This window comes from Saccopteryx leptura, chromosome 10, assembly GCF_036850995.1.
Source record: "Saccopteryx leptura isolate mSacLep1 chromosome 10, mSacLep1_pri_phased_curated, whole genome shotgun sequence".
NCBI classification, from domain to species: domain Eukaryota; kingdom Metazoa; phylum Chordata; class Mammalia; order Chiroptera; family Emballonuridae; genus Saccopteryx; species Saccopteryx leptura.
Genome location: NC_089512.1, coordinates 14,002,255 through 14,021,034, shown reverse-complemented (window position 1 = coordinate 14,021,034; position 18,780 = coordinate 14,002,255). Strand labels below are relative to the sequence as shown.

General features: G+C 44.9%; 1 protein-coding gene and 1 long non-coding RNA gene across 4 annotated transcripts in view; one reads left to right on the top strand and one right to left on the bottom strand.

Moving 5' to 3' along the window:
* Positions 1 to 4,901, bottom strand: part of SCN10A (sodium voltage-gated channel alpha subunit 10) — a 97,283-nt gene extending 92,382 nt beyond the window's left edge. For all 3 annotated transcript variants that reach the window (XM_066352121.1, XM_066352122.1, XM_066352123.1), the window contains exons 1-2: positions 4,635 to 4,901; positions 3,077 to 3,195 (exon numbers count right to left, since the gene is read on the bottom strand). In XM_066352121.1, the coding sequence (XP_066208218.1) occupies positions 3,077 to 3,195; positions 4,635 to 4,901 (386 nt within the window). The remainder of the gene's footprint in view (positions 1 to 3,076; positions 3,196 to 4,634) is intronic.
* LOC136382571 (uncharacterized) overlaps positions 1 to 18,780 on the top strand; it is a 420,231-nt gene that overhangs the window by 175,796 nt on the left and 225,655 nt on the right. The window lies entirely within an intron of this gene.

Genomic DNA, 18,780 nt, shown 5'->3' with positions numbered 1-18,780 from the left:
GGGAGGTGGACGGGGCACGGAAGAGGAAGGGACGTGGAAGGGGGTTAATCGATGGGAAAAAATGTTGGTGGGGAAAACCCAACAATAAATTTCTTCCGTGGACATTTTTTTCTCAGAACTAGCTGGGTTCTTAACAACTACTTTCTGAAGAAAAATAAAGCCTGAAGATTAATTTGACCTAAGAAGAGAGTGAACCACTCATCTTTTGTCATTTCAGCTTGAGCAGAAGTATTTAAATCTATTTTAGTATTTTGTAAATGCCTTTAATATGCCCTGTTTTGTAGTTACTTAGGAACATGTCCATTTTAAAAAGGAAAATTCTACTAATTAAGCCACATTTTCCTGTTGACTTGCAATTAAAGTAAGAAATGTATTCACATGTGGTGGCGGACATTAACTCAAGGATTAACTTAAAATTGTATCTTCAATTCGACAAACCTTTAAAAGTAATATATTATGTATTATGTTACTTATGAAAACATTCATTGCTAATTTGATTAGAATTATATTTTTGATGAAATAGTAATAATAAATAGGACACTGAGAATCCAATACCTTGAAGAATATCTTTTGGGACAAGGGCTACAAGTTCATGAGATTTAAATACATAAATGCAGATTTTAGTAAATCTGTAATAAGGAGTTTTACAGGTAAAACCTGTAAACAGGTTTTCTAGCCTGCTGTGACTCCACTACACAATTATTTATTCATGAAATCTCAAGATGAAAAGACCACCAACTGGTCACTTTGCTTTTTAAAGGGACTTTATTTCTAATTAGTTGTTTCTTACTTATCTAGATATAATTCAACCAGGATGCATGGAAAGGAGTTTGTATGTTTGCTGTTTTTCTTTATTTTTAAATTTATATAATTGTAGATATGTTTAAAAACCCAAGTAGAGGTAACATACTGAGAAAATAAATTACCCTAATTCGTTTTCATTAACTGCCTACTTCCTTGTGGCTGAGACTGCTCTAAGCAGGATGCAGGCTGGACATTTTAGCTAGGGGAGGGGGTGACCTTGAACAAGTTGCTTAATGCTTCCGAGTGTCAGTTTGACTATCGGTAAACTGGGGATATTCATCCCTTCCTCAAGGGTTTCTGTACCAATGAGGGCATTGACGCTTAGGAAGCATTTAGCACACGGGAGCCTCCTATTATCATGAACATCTTCTGTAGAATCAAGACATCCAAGATTCAATTAAGAAAATATACTTTCCGCTGGTTAGCCATAAAGCACGGAAAGGGAAATTATAATGCAACTTCCTGGAGCAGCAGTTTCCTGTAGAGGCGACTGTGCCAGGGCCACCGGCTCACTGGGAGCTGTCCAGCAATTCAGCAACAGCTCGGGGGGCCTGGGGAGAGGGCTCCTTTCACTGGAGCTTCCTAAGAAGAGGCTGGCTAACATCTATCTGCCAGGCAGCTGAGGCAAGGCTGGCTGCTCTCGCAAATCAATCTCCTGCAAGCCGGAGATGAACTCGTCATTAGGTACTTCTAATTTGGACAGTCACCAAGAAAAATCCTTGGAAACCAAGCCAAAGTCTCTTCTTTGAATGTTCTCCGCCCCCCACCCCCAGAAAAAACCCTTCAAAATGAAGCCAGCTTCTACCTAAAGTAATTAAGCAATTAATAGAATACAGACAATTTGACCAATGTCTCTCTAATCATTACATTTCCCAGTAGCGTGAACCTTGGCCTACTGACATTTTTAACCTGCTGGTGGTTTGAGGGTAACTTATGATGTTGGCAGTGCCCCCCAGGACCAGAGGGGTCCCACTGAGACAGTCTACACTCAGTCTGCCCATTATGGTCTGTTCTCTTGGCTTTCTGGGAGGTGCTACCCTTTTGCATAATAAGCAGCCACTCCTCTGCATGGCTAGGGCACAGATATACCATGCCTGGCTCCTCAGCCCAAAGAAGGCTTGGGGAAGAGACCATACATGTGAGAACGTGCCTGGTATATCAGCAAAACTTCCCTCAATAAAGAAAACATTTTTTTACAAATGGCCAACAGATATATGAAAAGATGCTCATCTTCTTTAGTTATTAGAGAAATACAAGTCAAAACTGCAATGAGATATCACCTCACACGGGTTAGATTAGCTATTATTAACAAGACAGGTAATTGCAAATGTTGGAGAGGCTGTGGAGAAAAAGGAACCCTCATACACTTTTGGTGGGAATGTAAAGTAGTACAACCATTATGGAAGAAAGTATGGTGGTTCCTCAAAAAACTGAAAATAGAACTACCTTATGACCCAGCAATCCCTCTACTGGGTATATACCCTCAAAACTCAGAAACATTGATACATAAAGACACATGCAACCCCATGTTCATTGCAGCATTGTTCACAGTGGCCAGGACATGGAAACAACCAAAAAGCTCATCAATAGATGACTGGATAAAGAAGATGTGACACATATACACTATGGAATACTACCCAGCCATAAGAAATGATGACATCGGATCATTTACAGCAAAATGGTGGGATCTTGATAACATTATACGAAGTGAAATAAGTAAATCAGAAAAAACCAGGAACTGCATTATCCCATACGTAGGTGGGACATAAAAGTGAAACTAAGAGACATTGATAAGAGTGTGGTGGTTACAGGGGGGAGGGGGGAGAGGGAGAGGGAAAGGGGGAGGGGGAGGGGCACAAAGAAAACTAGATAGAAGGTGACAGAGGACAATCTGACTTTGGGTGGTGGGTATGCAACATAATTGAACGACAAGATAACCTGGACTTGTCATCTTTGAATATATGTATCCTGATTTATTGATGTCGCCCCATTAAAAAATAAAATTATTTAAAAAAAAAAAGAAAACATTTTTTATAAGATGTGCACCCATAGGTATGTTCATTCTAGTCATGAAACCCATCCCCTCCTCTGCCTGGGGACTGCTTTCAGGTGTTGGATACATTAAAGGCACAAACACCTTTTATTGAATTGAATGAGTGAATAAGTAATTCAATTGGAGGAAGGCTCTACTGTTAGCTTCTGAGGAAGGTAATGGACACAGTGGGCAAGTCCTGATTCTAACATGTGGAAGAATCAACAGTGCAAAGGATACGAGTGGACAGACACTTTGATGGCTGTTCTTCTGATCGGGTTGAAAGGACTGAATAGCCACAGGGCCCGAGAGGCACTAAACCGGGAAATAGTCCTCCCTTTGTTCAGCACAATAAATGTCTAAAACAAAACAAACAGAAGAGAACCTCCAATGAGAAACACGCATCCTCATGCAACCATGTTTTTGAAAATCAGTGGCATTGTCTCAGGTTCATGAGCACATAATCTCTGGGACCATGGGTCCATGAGAGCCAAATGGAGAAGCAGAGATTTAGGGAGGATCAGGGACTAATAGCCATATCCCCATCCTCCCGGCAAGACCCTCGGCCCCATGGCTAACTGTGCATCACAAAGAGCCCACTGCAAGTGCCCAATGGACAGGCAGCTGACCTCGGGGCAGCTAAGAAGCAACATGTCCATGACTGGAGGATGGAGTTTTTATGGCATTTAGTTTATAATTAGTGGATCATCCTTGGCCCTGTGATGTTCCTTCTGTTCTCCAACTCCTAGATTTTCCCTTTTAAACCCTTCACTGAGCATCTGGGAGAGTGAGTGCTCTCGGCAGAGTAGAGGAGGGAGGAAGACATTCCAGTGCTTCTATTTTCTCTACAAACCATATTGGAGATGGCTGATTCCTCTCCTCACAACTCCCAAACATGCACACACCTTTTTTTTTTTTGGCTGTGGAGAACACCTAAGGCACAATACAAGCAGGGTCATTGTCATGAAACAGCTCTTGTTCAAACTAGTGGTTCTTAAAACTTTTGGATTTCAGGACACTTATAAAACTCAAAAATTATTGAGGACTCCAAAGAGCTTTTGCTAATGTTTATAACTTTTTGCTTATGCCATATGTATGTGTGTGTGCATGCATGTGTGTGTATGTTTATATGTGTGTGTGTGTATATATATATACAATTATATATGTCTGTGTATATATTAGAAATTTAAAATGTAAAAAATTTTAAAACACAGGAATATGCAAGCATACATTCCAGTAGCTGTTAGACTAATGATGTCGTCCCCCATTAATAGCCCTATGTTTACTATTGTACATTCACAAAAGAGTGTGAGTGAAAAAGCCATATGACATCTAAGTAGTATCGTGTAATATTTTTGATCTCCTGAACCCATGAAAAGAGTTCTGAGAACCCCAGGTGTTCTGAGAATGTCCTTTGAGAACCACTGGTATAAATCATCCTCATCTCTGTCCCTTACCTACTCTCTCCTCCTTCCAAGATCTCTGTTCCCCACAAGCAAAGGAAACCTACATCTCTGGAGATCCTAGGCCAGAACTTAGGCAAGGGAGCAGCCAACTTCCCCTGACAGCTCCACAGTAGCTCTCGCTGCTTCTGAGGGTTGGGTTCTAAGCAGCCTCTACCACCAATGCCATGAAAATTCCAGGAGAATGCTGAAGAGGTGAGTTAGTACATTTTTCATCGACTGAGTCTAGCCAATCGCCGCATCACCCAAGATGCGGGAGGACGCCCTGGGCTGGGTGGGGACAGAGGCTTCCTCTCCCAGAGCTGGGAACAGGCATCCCAGTCCGTAGCCCTTACCCGGTGTGCGCTGTAGAAGGGGTCCAGGTCCTCCAGCGGCTCCCCGACCAGCTCTGCCGGGAGCTCACCGTAGAACTTGGGCAGCTGGTTGCAGGCTTTCAAGTCTAGCTGTGGGCGGGGCTTCTCCTCTTGGTCCTTCTGCTTCTGCTTACCTCTGGCTTTCTTTGCTGCCAGCTGGGCAGCAATTCTCTTTTCAATCTCCACCAGGGACTCTGGAGTGAACCGGCGGAAGTTGGTAGTTTCCAGGAACCCAAAGGGGAGTTCCATCTTCTCATTCTTCTTTAGAAAGAATTTATACTCTTATGAGAGTAGGCATAACCATAGAGAGATAACAGCCTACCCGCTGGCCCTCTTCCTCCCACCCCTCCCATCTCTTCTGCTAGAACAACCCCCCCACCTCTCCTGCTCCCTACCTCACACTAACCTTCCCCCCCCCAGGACCCTAATGCTCTCAGGAGAGGTGTTCACTCCATCCTGCCCCAGGGACTTCCGGGGCACCCCTGTGCTTTCCATGAGCCTCTAAGTCATGGCTCCTTCATCATTTTGTGACACACCAACCACCACACTAGTTTTATTCATTTCTCCTTGAATTTGTTCCCATTCTCTTTTATCTGAAAGCCTTTCCATGTTCCCTTTCCTTTGCCTGGAAATAGCCCCCCACCTTGCTTAGCCTGACTAATCCCCCATCATTCTCTAACTCTTGGATTTGAGGCGATGCCTCCATTTCTGATGCAACGTGAATTAGGATTCTCCTTTCATGCTCCCATAAGTCATTGCCTGCTTCTCTAAACCTCTGATGTGTAATGTTGTGGTTTGATTTTCTGTTTCTCTCACTAAATTGTAAACTCAGGGAGAGCCAGGAATATATCTGTCCTGTTCAGCATCAACTCTCTGGGCCCTAGCACAGTGCCTGGAATTTAGTAGATGCTTAATACATAGTTGCTAAATGAATCGTGGTAACTATAAAGTTCAGAAACCGAAGGACATTTTGTTTGGGAAAATGCGGCCAAAGTCACAAATGTAATCATAGGAATATAAGGAAGCAAAGAGATTATGTAGTCTAGTGACTTCTTTTAGGCTAGCATACCCTAAAGTCCAAGGCAGAGGCAGCCCTTGGACCCAATACCCCAGCCAGTGTCGGAAACTCATTCGTCAGCAGAGCCAAATATCAACAGTACAACGATTGAAATTTCTTTTGAGAGCCAAATTTTTTAAACTTAAACTATATAGGTAGGTACATTCCTTATCGAGGTAGCGCCCACATGTGGGATTTTGTGGAAGAGCCACCGTCCAGGGGCCAAAGAGCCTGCACGTGGCTCGCGAGCCGCAGTTTGCCAACCAGAGTAATACCCCAAGCAAGCAAGCAGGGTCCTGGGAGGCGCTCTCACCTCTCTGACACCACCCACCTTTCTTAATGCTCTCCATGACTTTCTCCTGGGAACTTTCGCTACCCCGTCCCTATTTCTCTGCCTTCTGCCAATATGCACTTGGTCTGTCTCTTAGGAAACTTCTCAAAGTTAATCGACGTTACAGAAATCAACACCTGTCCCCTACCCCCTTCTGCCCTAGAAGTTCTAAGTGCTGTGTGTCCATGTCCTGATTCACATGGTGTTTTTGTGCAATGGCCACTCAAACACCGTTGACTTGATTGAATCCAATCATAGTCTTTAATTCTTCCCTTCTGAGAAACAAGAACTTAGCTAGCTTTCCCTTCTTTGTCTAGGGGAGAAGAGCTACTTATATGTTGGAAGCTTATTGGAGACCCAAGACTCAATCACAGAGGAACAATGCAAGGACTCCCTCATGATGCCAGACTGCCTCCAATGTTGAGAGTTGAGCACAGGATGAAGTCAGGTCTCCAGGAGCTAAATCTGGAGCTTGAGGTCAAAACTGGCTCAGCCCTGAGGCTGACTTGGTGCCACCACATGCCTACAATAATTCTGTTGGGCCAAAGACCTGGTTGTGGTCAGGGTCAACCAGTGAGATTATGTTCTGGACTTGGGGGGTCCCTCGATCAAAGCGGTCTCTCTTTTTCTACCTATTACCCAGTGATTTTCCACCCTGAGACAAACATTTGAGTGCAAGTAGTTCATTGGAGAGCTAGTTCCAAGAAACTCAGAGAAGAGTGAAAATGTAAGAGAGAAAGAAGAAAGCCAGTAATCCTTTTATGATCCTATTATCCCCATGGGCAACCACAGGGTAGGGTTTCGCTGAAGAATAAGGATATTGACGTTTAGTCTGCCATCCTTGCTGTCATTGGTTGAGGGTCATTCCAGAGACATTAACTCTATAGGATTTACAGCCATAAGCAGAGAAAGCCCTTGGCAGAGAGAGATGCAGAAAATGTCTGCAGGTGACCTCTGGGTCCCTGGGAGATACGGGCAAGGTGCGGGTAGTGACTGCTACATTCCTGGGCTGTGTGCAGCTGCTGGTGGCCCTTATTGGGAGTCCTTATTTTCCAGCCCATTTAATGCAGTGGAGGAGACGTGCTCCTTGTGAGCCTATGTGTAGAATTAGTCTGGGCTTGGGATTCACTCCATGGATTGGTGGCTGGGGAGGAGTCAATGCAAGAAACTCCTGTTCCGTTTCATCCCCAAGCTCAGCTTTGAAGTAGTTCACCAGGGTATTTGCAGTGTGTTCCCACCAGCCCAGTAGCTGTTTCTGATAAGCCAGCCTCCCTATTCCATAGACATTCACTACGACCCAACAGGGCTATGGGGCTCCCTTTGCCCTCTTAATGTCAAGCAAGAGAGGGCCTTTCTCTATTGCTCCTCTGAAGAGCCATCATCCAGAGCCTGCAGGACTCTCCGGGGGAAGACTAAGCAACCCTGATACTAAACACAGTGAGAAGCAGAGATTAGCTGCAGAATCAATGTTTTCTTCTCCATAGCGGGGTCCCTCCCTGGTTCCAGCTCCCAGGAGCGAGACCCAGGCCAGTAGATGTTTCTCTCGCAGCGCTCCCATCACTCACATTGCACCACCAGTCCCAGGGGTTTCCGCTCAGAGCCTTCAGAGAGGATTGGTCTAACCCTGCATTTCCCCCTGTGCCTCCTGCAGAATTTCAGTGCACCGCAAACAGGTGGTCTGCAGGATAAACAATGCTGGCCAAACTTCCCCCTTGAAATGCATTTGTCATTCCATGCTTGAAAAGCACGGAAGACACCCACATGTTCTAGCGTTCTTTTCAGTCTGTAGTGGAGTGCTTTTAAGAAGCGGGGCCTTTGTGCGGCAGGCGGGCAGGTACAGGGGAGGCCAGCGCACTGTGTACACGGTTGCCCTTGCCAACTGGGAGGCTGCCGTCTGCCCGAGGCTCTCCTGCTCCCAGCACATCTGTGAATTTTGGTTCTGAGTAAACTAAATTCTTTCCTTTTTCTAATTGGTTGCTCTTTTTTTCTACTATAAAGTTCTCCTTTAAAAAAAAAAAATCAGGCCCTGGCCGGTTGGCTTGGCGGTAGAGCGTCGGCCTGGCGTGCAGGGGACCCCGGTTCGATTCCCGGCCAGGGCACATAGGAGAAGCGCCCATTTGCTTCTCCACCTCCCCCTCCTTCCTCTCTGTCTCTCTCTTCCCCTCTCGCAGCCAAGGCTCCATTGGAGCAAGGATGGCCCGGACGCTGGGGATGGCTCCTTGGCCTCTGCCCCAGGCGCTAGAGTGGCTCTGGTCTCAGCAGAGCGACGCCCCAGAGGGGCAGAGCATCACCCCCTGGTGGGCAGAGCATCGCCCCTGGTGGGCGTGCCGGGTGGATCCGGGTCGGGTGCATGCGGGAGTCTGTCTGACTGTCTCTCCCCGTTTCCAGCTTCAAAAAATACAAAAAAAAAAATCATATGAATAAGATTTTGATTATTTCTTCCGGTAATGGATTCTGGAGCCCATTTTTTTGCTGTTTATTTTCATCTAAATGCACCAATGTCTCCTGGGAGCCTACTCATGACTTAACAGGTCATAATGATGTTGTAATCATTCTCTGGCCCCGTAAGTTTGCAAAATCCTGTCCTACCACATGGTCTCTAAAGCAGCCGGGAAGGCTCTCTGGGGCTTTGGTCCACCGTGGTCCATGTGAAGTCTGGAAGATACTCCAGGGATGGTAGGTTTTCTGTGGACTACAGTGTTCCCAGGAAGCCTGCTACTTCCGGAGCTAGTCTGGAAGTGAACCGGATGGCTCGGCATCACTGGTGGGTAGAGCAGTATCTCTGGGGCATACAGAGAAGCTAGAGCCGAAGCTCTTTCACCAAGCACGTGCTCTCTCAGTTCTCTGCAGGAACCACTGGCTCTGAGGAAAATGTAGTTTCCCCGTCTCCTCCAGTACTGTGATCTTCAGATGCCAGCCACCATCACAGAGGGAGCGAGTTCAGATGCAGACTCCTGGACCCCATTCCATAGGTCTGAGGTGAGGTCCAAGAAACTGCATTGTTGACAAGCCCATAGCTGAAGCTGCTGAAGGCGTTCTGCCTCTGAGACGCACCAGAAGCCTCTGCGACTGTGGACGTGAGAAGGAGCGCAGGTGAGGGCTATAGGATCAGGGTAGGATCTGGTGACCTACTTCCATGGCTCTAGAGCTTTGGTGAAAGTCTTTTTAGGTTCTGGAGACACGTCAGAAGTTAGTGTTGGGCGTATTAGGAAAGAAAAGACCCAGCCCCATATGGTGGGGAGTTCTTGTTGGGTGATTGTCCCAAGAAACTCTGACTCTTCGGAGGCTTTGGTTGGCAAGTCCTTGGGATCTCCTCTCTTCCGTTGTCCAAATTAAGACAACTGCTGGCCCGCCACTTCAGGGACCTTACACTCATGGGATGTGAACCTAGATTGGACTTGGGTTGTTTCTGAGGATCAAGCTTCTATATTACCTGGGTCTGGAATTCCAGGCTAGAAGAGAACCCACTGGGTCTCTTGATGTGTCCTAGAGGTATTTTTTTTAATTTATTCATTTTAGAGAGGAGAGGGAGAGAGAGAGAAGGGGGGAGGAGCTGGAAGCATCAACTCCATATGTGCCTTGACCAGGCAAGCCAGGGTTTTGAACCGGCGACCTCAGCATTTCCAGGTTGACGCTTTATCCACTGCGCCACCACAGGTCAGGCTGTCCTAGTAGAGGCATTTTAACATGGGTTTCTGAACCCTGGTGAGAAAGTAGTTTCTAAGGAAGGACAAAATCCACTTAGGGTGACTGAACAGATAACAGATCTTTCACATTTGTCATTTCATTGGTAATGGCAATAGCTCTGGTTGGTCTTTAGTCGTGACCCAGGCCCTGGCCGGTTGGCTCAGCGGTAGAGCGTCGGCCTGGCGTGCGGGGGACCCGGGTTCGATTCCCAGCCAGGGCACACAGGAGAAGCGCCCATTTGCTTCTCCACCCCTCCCCCTCTCCTTCCTCTCTGTCTCTCTCTTCCCCTCCCGCAGCCGAGGCTCCATTGGAGCAAAGATGGCCCGGGCGCTGGGGATGGCTCCTTGGCCTCTGCCCCAGGCGCTAGAGTGGCTCTGGTCGCAATAGAGCGATGCCCTGGAGGGGCAGAGCGTCGCCCCCTGGTGGGCATGCCGGGTGGATCCCGGTCGGGCGCATGCGGGAGTCTGTCTGACTGTCTCTTCCCGTTTCCAGCTTCAGTCATGACCCATGGTCCAGGAGGGCCAGCAGGCTCAGGGCTGCTAGATAGAAGTAGATGTGAATAAGAGTAGAAATGAGGGTCTTATTAAGGTTACAGTGGGCAAGGCAGGCGTGATATTATCATTTATAATAAGAAATATTTTATCTTCAGTCCCCTGTTTCTGGCACACAGCTCCTAAAAACTTTGGAATTTTCTAAGTAGTGAGAGCCATAAACATGTATTTTGTTGTGTACGATGTGGTGTTTGGGACTCCCCTTGGTTGCCAGTGGAGTCACCATGTGATGAGAGGGTTGAAACTTCCAGCTTACACCCTGACCTCCAGGGAGGGGAGAGAGGCTGGAGATTGAGTTCAATCACTAATGACCAATAATTTATGCCTATATGATAAAACCGCCATAAAAACCCAAAAGGACAGAGCTCAAAGAGCGTCTGGGTTGGTGAACACGTGGAGATTTGGGGATAGTTTTGTCTTTGGAGAGGAAACGGCAGCTCTGCGTCCTTTCTCCATACCTTGCGCTATGCATTTCTATGACATCATTTTCTAACACTGGTAATGCAGTAAGTACAATGTTTCCCTGAATTCTGTGAGCCCCTCTGGAGAATTAATTGAACACAAGGAGAGGGTCATGGAAACCTTTAATTTATAATCAGTAAGTACCAACCCGGAATTGTGATTGGCATCCTGAATTGGAGGGGGTTGTGGGAACCTTTAATCCATAGCTGGCCAGTCAGAAGCCAGTGAGTAACAACCTGGGCTAGTGACTGGTGTCTGAAGTGTGTGTGTGCATGCGTACGAGGCAGTGAGGGGCACAGCCTTGTGGGACTGAGCCCTTAGCCTGTGGAATCAGATGCTATCTCCAGGTAGATAGTGTCAGGATTGAGTTGCGTTGTAGGACACACAGGTGGTGTATGGAGAATTGCTTCTTGGTGGTATAGGGAACCCCCCACCCACACGCGTGTGCACACATACACACACTCACATTGGAATGGGGTATTAGAACATATTAGTAGGACTGAGGATCCATTCTCCTGCTTCTGTTGTTCTTACTAGGAAAAATGTTTCTCTAATCATGTAGTAAGTCTGAGCTGATCACAAAGATGGCTGAGCCTCATGAGAAGAGCTACTTAATTCATCCATCTACAGCAACAACAGTGGGTGTAACTATCTCTTTTAATCCCCACAGAATCCTGTAGAGTGGGTAGAAGGTATTTTCTTACATGCAGAAAAACTAAGAGCCATTAGGATCCGTGCTTACTGCAGTTCATAAAGATATTATTTGGACTAAACAAGATTGTCCCTGAGTCTTTTGATTCCATACCCCATGCTGGGACAGGTCTGGCTGGCTGGAGCACTTATGGAACCTATTACTGACTAGGGCATCATTGGAGGACTCTGGGACTTGAGAGAGGCAGTGACTGAACTGAATACATTCAGATTTGGTGAGGTTTCAAGGGGCCTCAGAGAAAGAGCCTGTTTGTCTTAAATAGCTCATTGAGATTTAGAATCCAAGAGACGACTTCCCCCACTAATGCAGCATTTGGTTCTGTGTGGCAGATATGATGTGGGCAAACAGGTGATTATTGTGTTTCTAGAGCCTGGTTAGTAGAGGCAAGTGTCAGCCCCCAACCCCATGTAGAATGACATCTCCTCATGCTTCTCCTGGTTGCTCTCATCTCCTTATATACAACCAAACTATCATTTTTGTGCAGGTGATCCTAAATCTGGGCCTTTCTTCTGAGCTCCAGGTCCACGAATCCAATGCCTTACACATGTCCTCTCGAATTCTCCACAGACACCTCAAAATCGTTGTCTCCCATGATCACTCCATCTTTTCCCAACCCAGCTTCTCCTCATCTTATGTTCCCTATTTCAATAAATTATATAACCATTTTTTCTAAAATGAAAACTTTAGGGGTCCTCTTTTAAGCCTCTTCCTATGTCAGGTTCCCTCCCTTATGCCAGACATTGTTTTAGACTCTGTGGGTACAGCAGTAAATAGGCCATAGACTCATAACCTTTGGGAGCTTAAATGTAGCGCTGTATCTCAGCCAACCTTCCTAGCCAGCTTCCCAGGCAGATGCTTCCCAGAGAAGAAAAGGAGTGAAGTTGTACTGACAACATCAGTAGTCTGGAGTGACATGTGCATTCTAAATTCTTTAGTCAACCATCTACTCCTTATCCCTCACCTGGATGTCTAGTAGATCTAGAAAGCCTATATATTTCTTTATCCCCAAATGTGCTCTTTCTTTAGTCATCTTCATTTTAATTTTTTTTATTTATTCATTTTAGAGAAGAGAGAGAAAGAGAGAAAGGGGGGGAGGAGCAGGAAGAATCAACTCCCATATGTGCCTTGCCCAGACAAGTGCAGGGTTTTGAACTGGCGACCTCAGTGTTCCAGGTTGACACTTTATCCACTGTGCCACCACAGGTCAGACCTACTCATCTTCATTTTAATAAATCAAAACTTTATTCTTCCAGTAGTTCAGTCCCCAAATCTTGAAACTTTGAAATGAGCCCATTACTTCTCCCTCTCAAATCTTATATTTGGCCCCTCAGAAAATTCTAATAACTCTGCTTCTGAAGTCTAGCTGTCTACTCATCACGGCCACTGCTACCACCATAGTCCAATTCACCATCATCTCTTGCCCGGACTGTTACTAGTACATGTCCTGAACACGTCTCACGGCTAGTGTTCATGCAAATCCTTGCAGTCTATACTTCCTAAAACAGTCAGAATGTTCCTTTAAAAACATGCCTTGAAGTATGTTCCCATAAACTTCATCTCTGAGCTCCTCTTATACCATTCTCTGTCTTGCTTACTGGAACCCAGTCTCATGGAGAACACCTTGCTATTTCTTGAACACACCAAGCGCACTCTCAAACTTTTTAAATTTGCTATTATCTCTGCCTGATATTCTCTTCCCATTTATAGCCACATGGCTCCCTCAAATATCAGCTTGTTAGGGAAGTCCTTCCCTGATCATACTTTCCCAAACAACCGCTCTTGGCCACTCTCAATCCCTTTAACTCATATTTTTCATCATAACTCTTTTAACCAACTAATACTAGCATTTTTATTTGTTTACTATCTATCTCCTTCAACTAGAATCTTTGCTCCCTGAAATTATGGATTTTGCCTATTTCATTAACTGTTAAACTCTTAACATGACAACAGTGTTTGGCACATAGTGGGTGACCCACAAATATTTGTGGAATAAATAATAAACTCAAGGAATCCCAAATGTATATGTATCAGATATTTATGGAACATTGCTAGAGCTTTTCATGTGCCACAAGAATAGGGTTTGGAGAAAACAGGACAGAGAGAGCACAAATACTTGAACTATGAGACTAGGTAGATAGAAACTGACTGTATCCTATGTTTCTAAAGAAAAAAAAAGCATCTCATGTTCAACAACAACTTAAGGCTTAGGGTTCCCCAAATCCACCCTGGTTGGGATAAATGCTCTTCAAGGTGAAAGGAGAGTATGGTTAGGCCCTCTAGTTCATGGAATGAGCAAACAAGCTAGTTTTAGCACTGGGGTTACTGCTGGGCACTCCATGCTAATGGAATTAGATGACCCTGTTTTGGAAGATGTGACCAGACTAGTCAAGACTTAGTAAAATCACTGAGATGGTCAGTAACTTAGATAGTTGGTGATAATAACATAGGTATGACTGAGCTGTCCGTTGTCCTGAATTTTTTATTTTTAGGATTCTGATCGGAGCAACAGGACACTGGACACTGTCCAAGGAAGAGATAGAAGTTGAAGTAGCTATGACACTGGGAAAGTGTAATGAGCTGTTTGTGGTGATGAAAGTGAGACCACACTATCTATAATCCTGCCCAGTAGTCAGAGATTGAGCCTTAGCTATCTGTAGCACCAGAAAAATATTACTGAGCCATCTTTGAAGTTGAATAGTCCTGACTTGCTCTGGTTTCTAAAGGAATGAAGCGAGGGAATCCTTGGTGAACATAATGTATACTTCTGAATGATCTAGAGATAATAGCGAGCTAATCTGTTATCACGGACTGAGTACAACCAAGGTATTGACAGAGCGGAGGAAAGAGCTCTGTCTGTGGTTCTGAAAGATCAAGGCAGGGTCTGAGATGCCCTTGACCTGTCCGTGGTGCTGAATAAGAGCTACAGGCACGGATGGCCGCTGAGTGGGAGTGGTTTTCTGTGAGGCTTGGTGAGGAGCTGATCTGTTTGTAGTGCTGAATGGCCGTGCCAGGCTAAAGTGGTAAGAATAACCTACTTTCTGTAGGGGCTAAAGTGGAAGAAAGATGTAATTCAAGGAAGAAAGGAAACCGGGAGTTTGGGAAAGCAACTCCCTAAAAGGCATTTAATCAAAACATCTCTGTCCGCCAGAATGGAGATCCAAATAAAAGTCAAAGAGGAGAAAGACATTTCTTTCTCAAAGGTCTTTGCCTCCCTACCATCTTTCCAAACCCATTGAAAATGAGGTCATAAGGAGAAAAAAATATTTTTGTCACTAAGGAAGAAAGCAAGTTTCTCACCATATGATCTGGAAATGTTGTGGACCCAGAAACTCAGGATGGTTGATTAGGTCAGATCTAGAGACTTTATAATTATTCAAAAAAAAACCCAGAGAGGAAATATGGTTTTATCAAAATAGTACTGGGCTCGGTGACAGGAAGCTTGAATTCTGACACTCACTAGTTTTTTTTAATTCTCTGACCCTCATTTCTATGATTTGTAAACTGAAGATGATAACATCAGCCCTGCTAATCTGACACTGTTGCTGGGAGGATCAAATAATGTACGTGAAAGCATTTTGTAAGCTAAGTGCTGTACAAATGCATAATATAGACTTTAATATTTCCCATTACGCATGCGATTTAATAGCCAGTAGCCACTTAGCCTATTTCAACTCCACATCACTAACTCTCAGCATATAAACTAAGTAAACATGTGAGATCATTTACAATTAAACACAATATTAAAATCTCATAATGTTTCCACTTTCTTTCTCCATCCCCCATTCTTAGTGTATGAATAGTTTTGAATATGGATCAACTTCTCAAGGTAAAGGTGTTTATTTAATGAAATAATACAAATTATAATAGATTTAAGATTTTGAGTGGTATTCCTGCTGAGGATAAGAAATACTTAAAACATACAAAATTTACTTCCTTTCTCCTAGTTCTAATACCCTTCCTCAACAGAATTACTGTTCTATTCGACGGGACCCTATCAAAATATATTATTAACACACCTCCAGAATTCTTGGGAGAGGGTTTGTAGCAAGAACTGTGAGTTGCAATTTTTAAAACTGTGGCTTATCACACTCAGGTGTATTGAAGTAAGCCAAAAATTTTGTAAGGATAAAGTGCAAGTTTGATTCAACAAGAATATTGAAATCATCATATCAACAACTCTTTGCCATTTGTAAAGTCCTGGTGGACAGTAGAATTTAGGCAACTTCATAATCAATTAAGGTGGTTTTTTTTAGGGATGCTGGGGTCCCTAGCATCAGATTTAACTAGGTGACATAGCACAAAAAACATGCCTGAAAATGCATCCTTTGATACATGGCATTAGTCCTCAACACACTCTAATATGTCTCTCCCATCCCCTTTTACCAAAGACTTTATGAAGTTGTAAATGACTTCCAGTGTGCCAAACTAAGACAAACTTTGAAATCTGACAGCAGGTTTGAGATAGTTGACCACTATGTTTGTTTGTTTTTTGTATTTTTCCAAAGCTGGAAACGGGGAGACAGCCAGACAGACTCCCGCATGTGCCTGACCAGGATCCACCCAGTACGCCCACCAGGGGGCGATGCTCTGCCCATCTGGGGCATCGCTCTGTTGCAACCAGAGCCATTCTAGCGCCTCAGGCAGAGGCCACAGAGCCATCCTCAGCGCCCGGGGCCAACTTTTTGCTCCAATGGAGCCTTGGCTGCGGGAGGGGAAGAGAGAGACAGAGAGAAAGGAGAGGGGGAGGGGTGGAGAAGCAGATGAGCGCTTCTCCTGTGTGCCCTGGCTGGGAATCGAACCCGGGACTCCTGCACGCCAGGCCGACGCTCTACCACTGAGCTAACCAGCCAGGGCCGACCACTATGTTTTTATTGAAATCCTCTCTCTTTGTTCCATCTGAAACTTCACTGAAGGCATCTGACCATTAACTATTGGAGCTTCTTGGAGTTCTGTCCTAACCCTTTTCTGCACCTCTCTCGTGGAAACCTAATCTTCTCCCATGATTTTAACTTCCACTCAAACCTCTCTTCTGTGCCAGACCTCCCTACCTCCTGATTCTTTTTAGATATCTCCTCCATCTAAATTAGCTTCCCCCCAGTTCTCTATTTTGTTAAATTGCATCATCAAGCACCCAGCTGCCCACATCATTAACCCATAGACTCTCTCTCCCTCTCTACATGTGTTCCAACCACCACGCCACAGCCATCTCTTACCTGGCTGGCCTCTATGCTTCCTTGTCACCGGTCTCTCGCCATACACACATAGCAACCAATATAATCGTTTTTAAAATGTAAATATGATCATATCACTCCTCTGCTTATACCTTTCAAAGGCTTTCCAAGCTCTTCAGACAATGTCTAGATTCATTCAGATGGGACATGAGCCTGGCATGATCTGGTCCCCACCCATCACCTCCTCCTACATCACTCCTTTCCTGTTTTCCTCCCTGTAGTTGCTCTCATCTTCTTTTTTTTTTTTTAGATTTTATTTATTCATTTTTTATTAGAGAGAGAGAGAGAGAGAACAGGAGGAGGAGCTGGAAGCATCAACTCCCATATGTGCCTTGACCAGGCAAGCCCAGGGTTTTGAACCGGCGACCTCAGCATTCCAGGTCGACGCTTTATCCACTGCGCCACCACAGGCCAGGCTCTCATCTTCTTTTAGTTACTCAAATCCACCAAGTTCCTTTCTGCTTTGGTAGATTCACACATGTACTTTTCTTTCAATAATACTTTTTCCATCCTTTCCCTTGACTGGCTGCTCGTTTTCCTTCAGTTTAGTTTAAATATCATTTCTTCTGAGCAACATTTTTTGGACCGGACTAGTTTTCTTTGCACAGCAGCCTGTACTTTTGTGGTGGCCACTTGTTTCAGCAATGATCTCTTTGGTGCCTACTCCTATGCTGGAAATAGGCTCCCTGACGACAGGGACCACACCCATCTTTTCCCCTGTGGTTTCCATAGCACCCAGGACAATGTGACATGTGTAAGCGTTCAATAAATATTTGCTGAGAAAAGGAATAAATGAATAAATGTTGGTGGCTCTCTTAGAGACAGGCTGCTTTAGAGAAGCACCATGAATGTGACCTGTAATTTTGCAGTCCAGGGCTTATGCTGTCATTGTGCCTAATTTGACCTTACAGTAAACAAGCTTGTCACTACTTCTCAAAGATGCTGAGCATGGCTGCATTTTTCGGGAGTAGAAAGAGAAGCCTGGAGCTGTACAGGGAGGAGGCTGAGAGGGGGGAGAAGATGACTGGAGAAGAATTCAGTGACATTTACTAAGAGAGAATCAATGAAAAGAACTTATGATTTGGGAGTGTGGAGACCTGGGTTCAACCCTGGACCTTCTGCTGACTTGTTTCTGATGTTGAGTTTCTTTGTGTTTTTTGTTTGTTTGTTTTTTGTCTCTGAGAAGCAGTTAGCACACAGGAAGATGAGAAAGTACTCTGAGGTGACATTTGTAAATTCTGGTTCTTTGTGAATCTGGAATCAGGGCGATGGCTTTGATCCCCTTCTGAGTATGCTCTTGTGAGGCATCTGAGGTTTTGTCTAATTAAGGGCTAAGTAGGTTCCCAGAAGACAGGTTGACTTAGCAATGGCCAACATCAGGACTGGGTTTGATCATGCACCAGAGAGAAGGATTTCTCTCTAACATGATTGGACAGTTGCCTTCTGGATGCAATAAGAGGATTGAGGACTAAGAGGATCGCCCTCCATATTTATTTTGGTTCTCGACTCCCTAGGGAATGAGAAGCAGCAGATCTGTGTTCCCTGGGCTATAGTCAAATGTAAACATGGCCTGTGACTTTAAGGTTCAAGGAGTTGTCTCTTGCAACTGCCACGGCCTGAAAGTGTCCAGCTGAGCAGTGGAGCTGCTGGAGGTGGCGGGGGAGAGCCAGGAAGACTTAGCTCTTTTTCACTGCATCAAACACTCAAAATGCTTTTATTCACAGTACTTGCTAAAGGCCTACTGTTCATGAACACTATTGGGCATTGTGGAAGATGGTGGGGTATAGAAGACAGAGTATCAAGCGAGACGTCGGAAGACTGGCGTCCCAGCCACAGGTCTGTGATGAACCACGCTCAGTCTTTGGGTATCTTCTCTCTCTGGATTTTAGTTTTCTCATCTGCACAATGAGGGGGTTGGTCTAGGCTAGGCTGAGGTCCTTCCATCTTGACAAGAAGCCTTATTGCTTGATTTGGAGGACGTTGAGTCTTCTTAGGGAGAAAAGAAACCCTCACTATCAGGGAATAATGAGAACAATCAGAACTAAATTTTGTGACTCTGACCATGAAGTGTTACACAATAAAGACAAATGCCTAAAG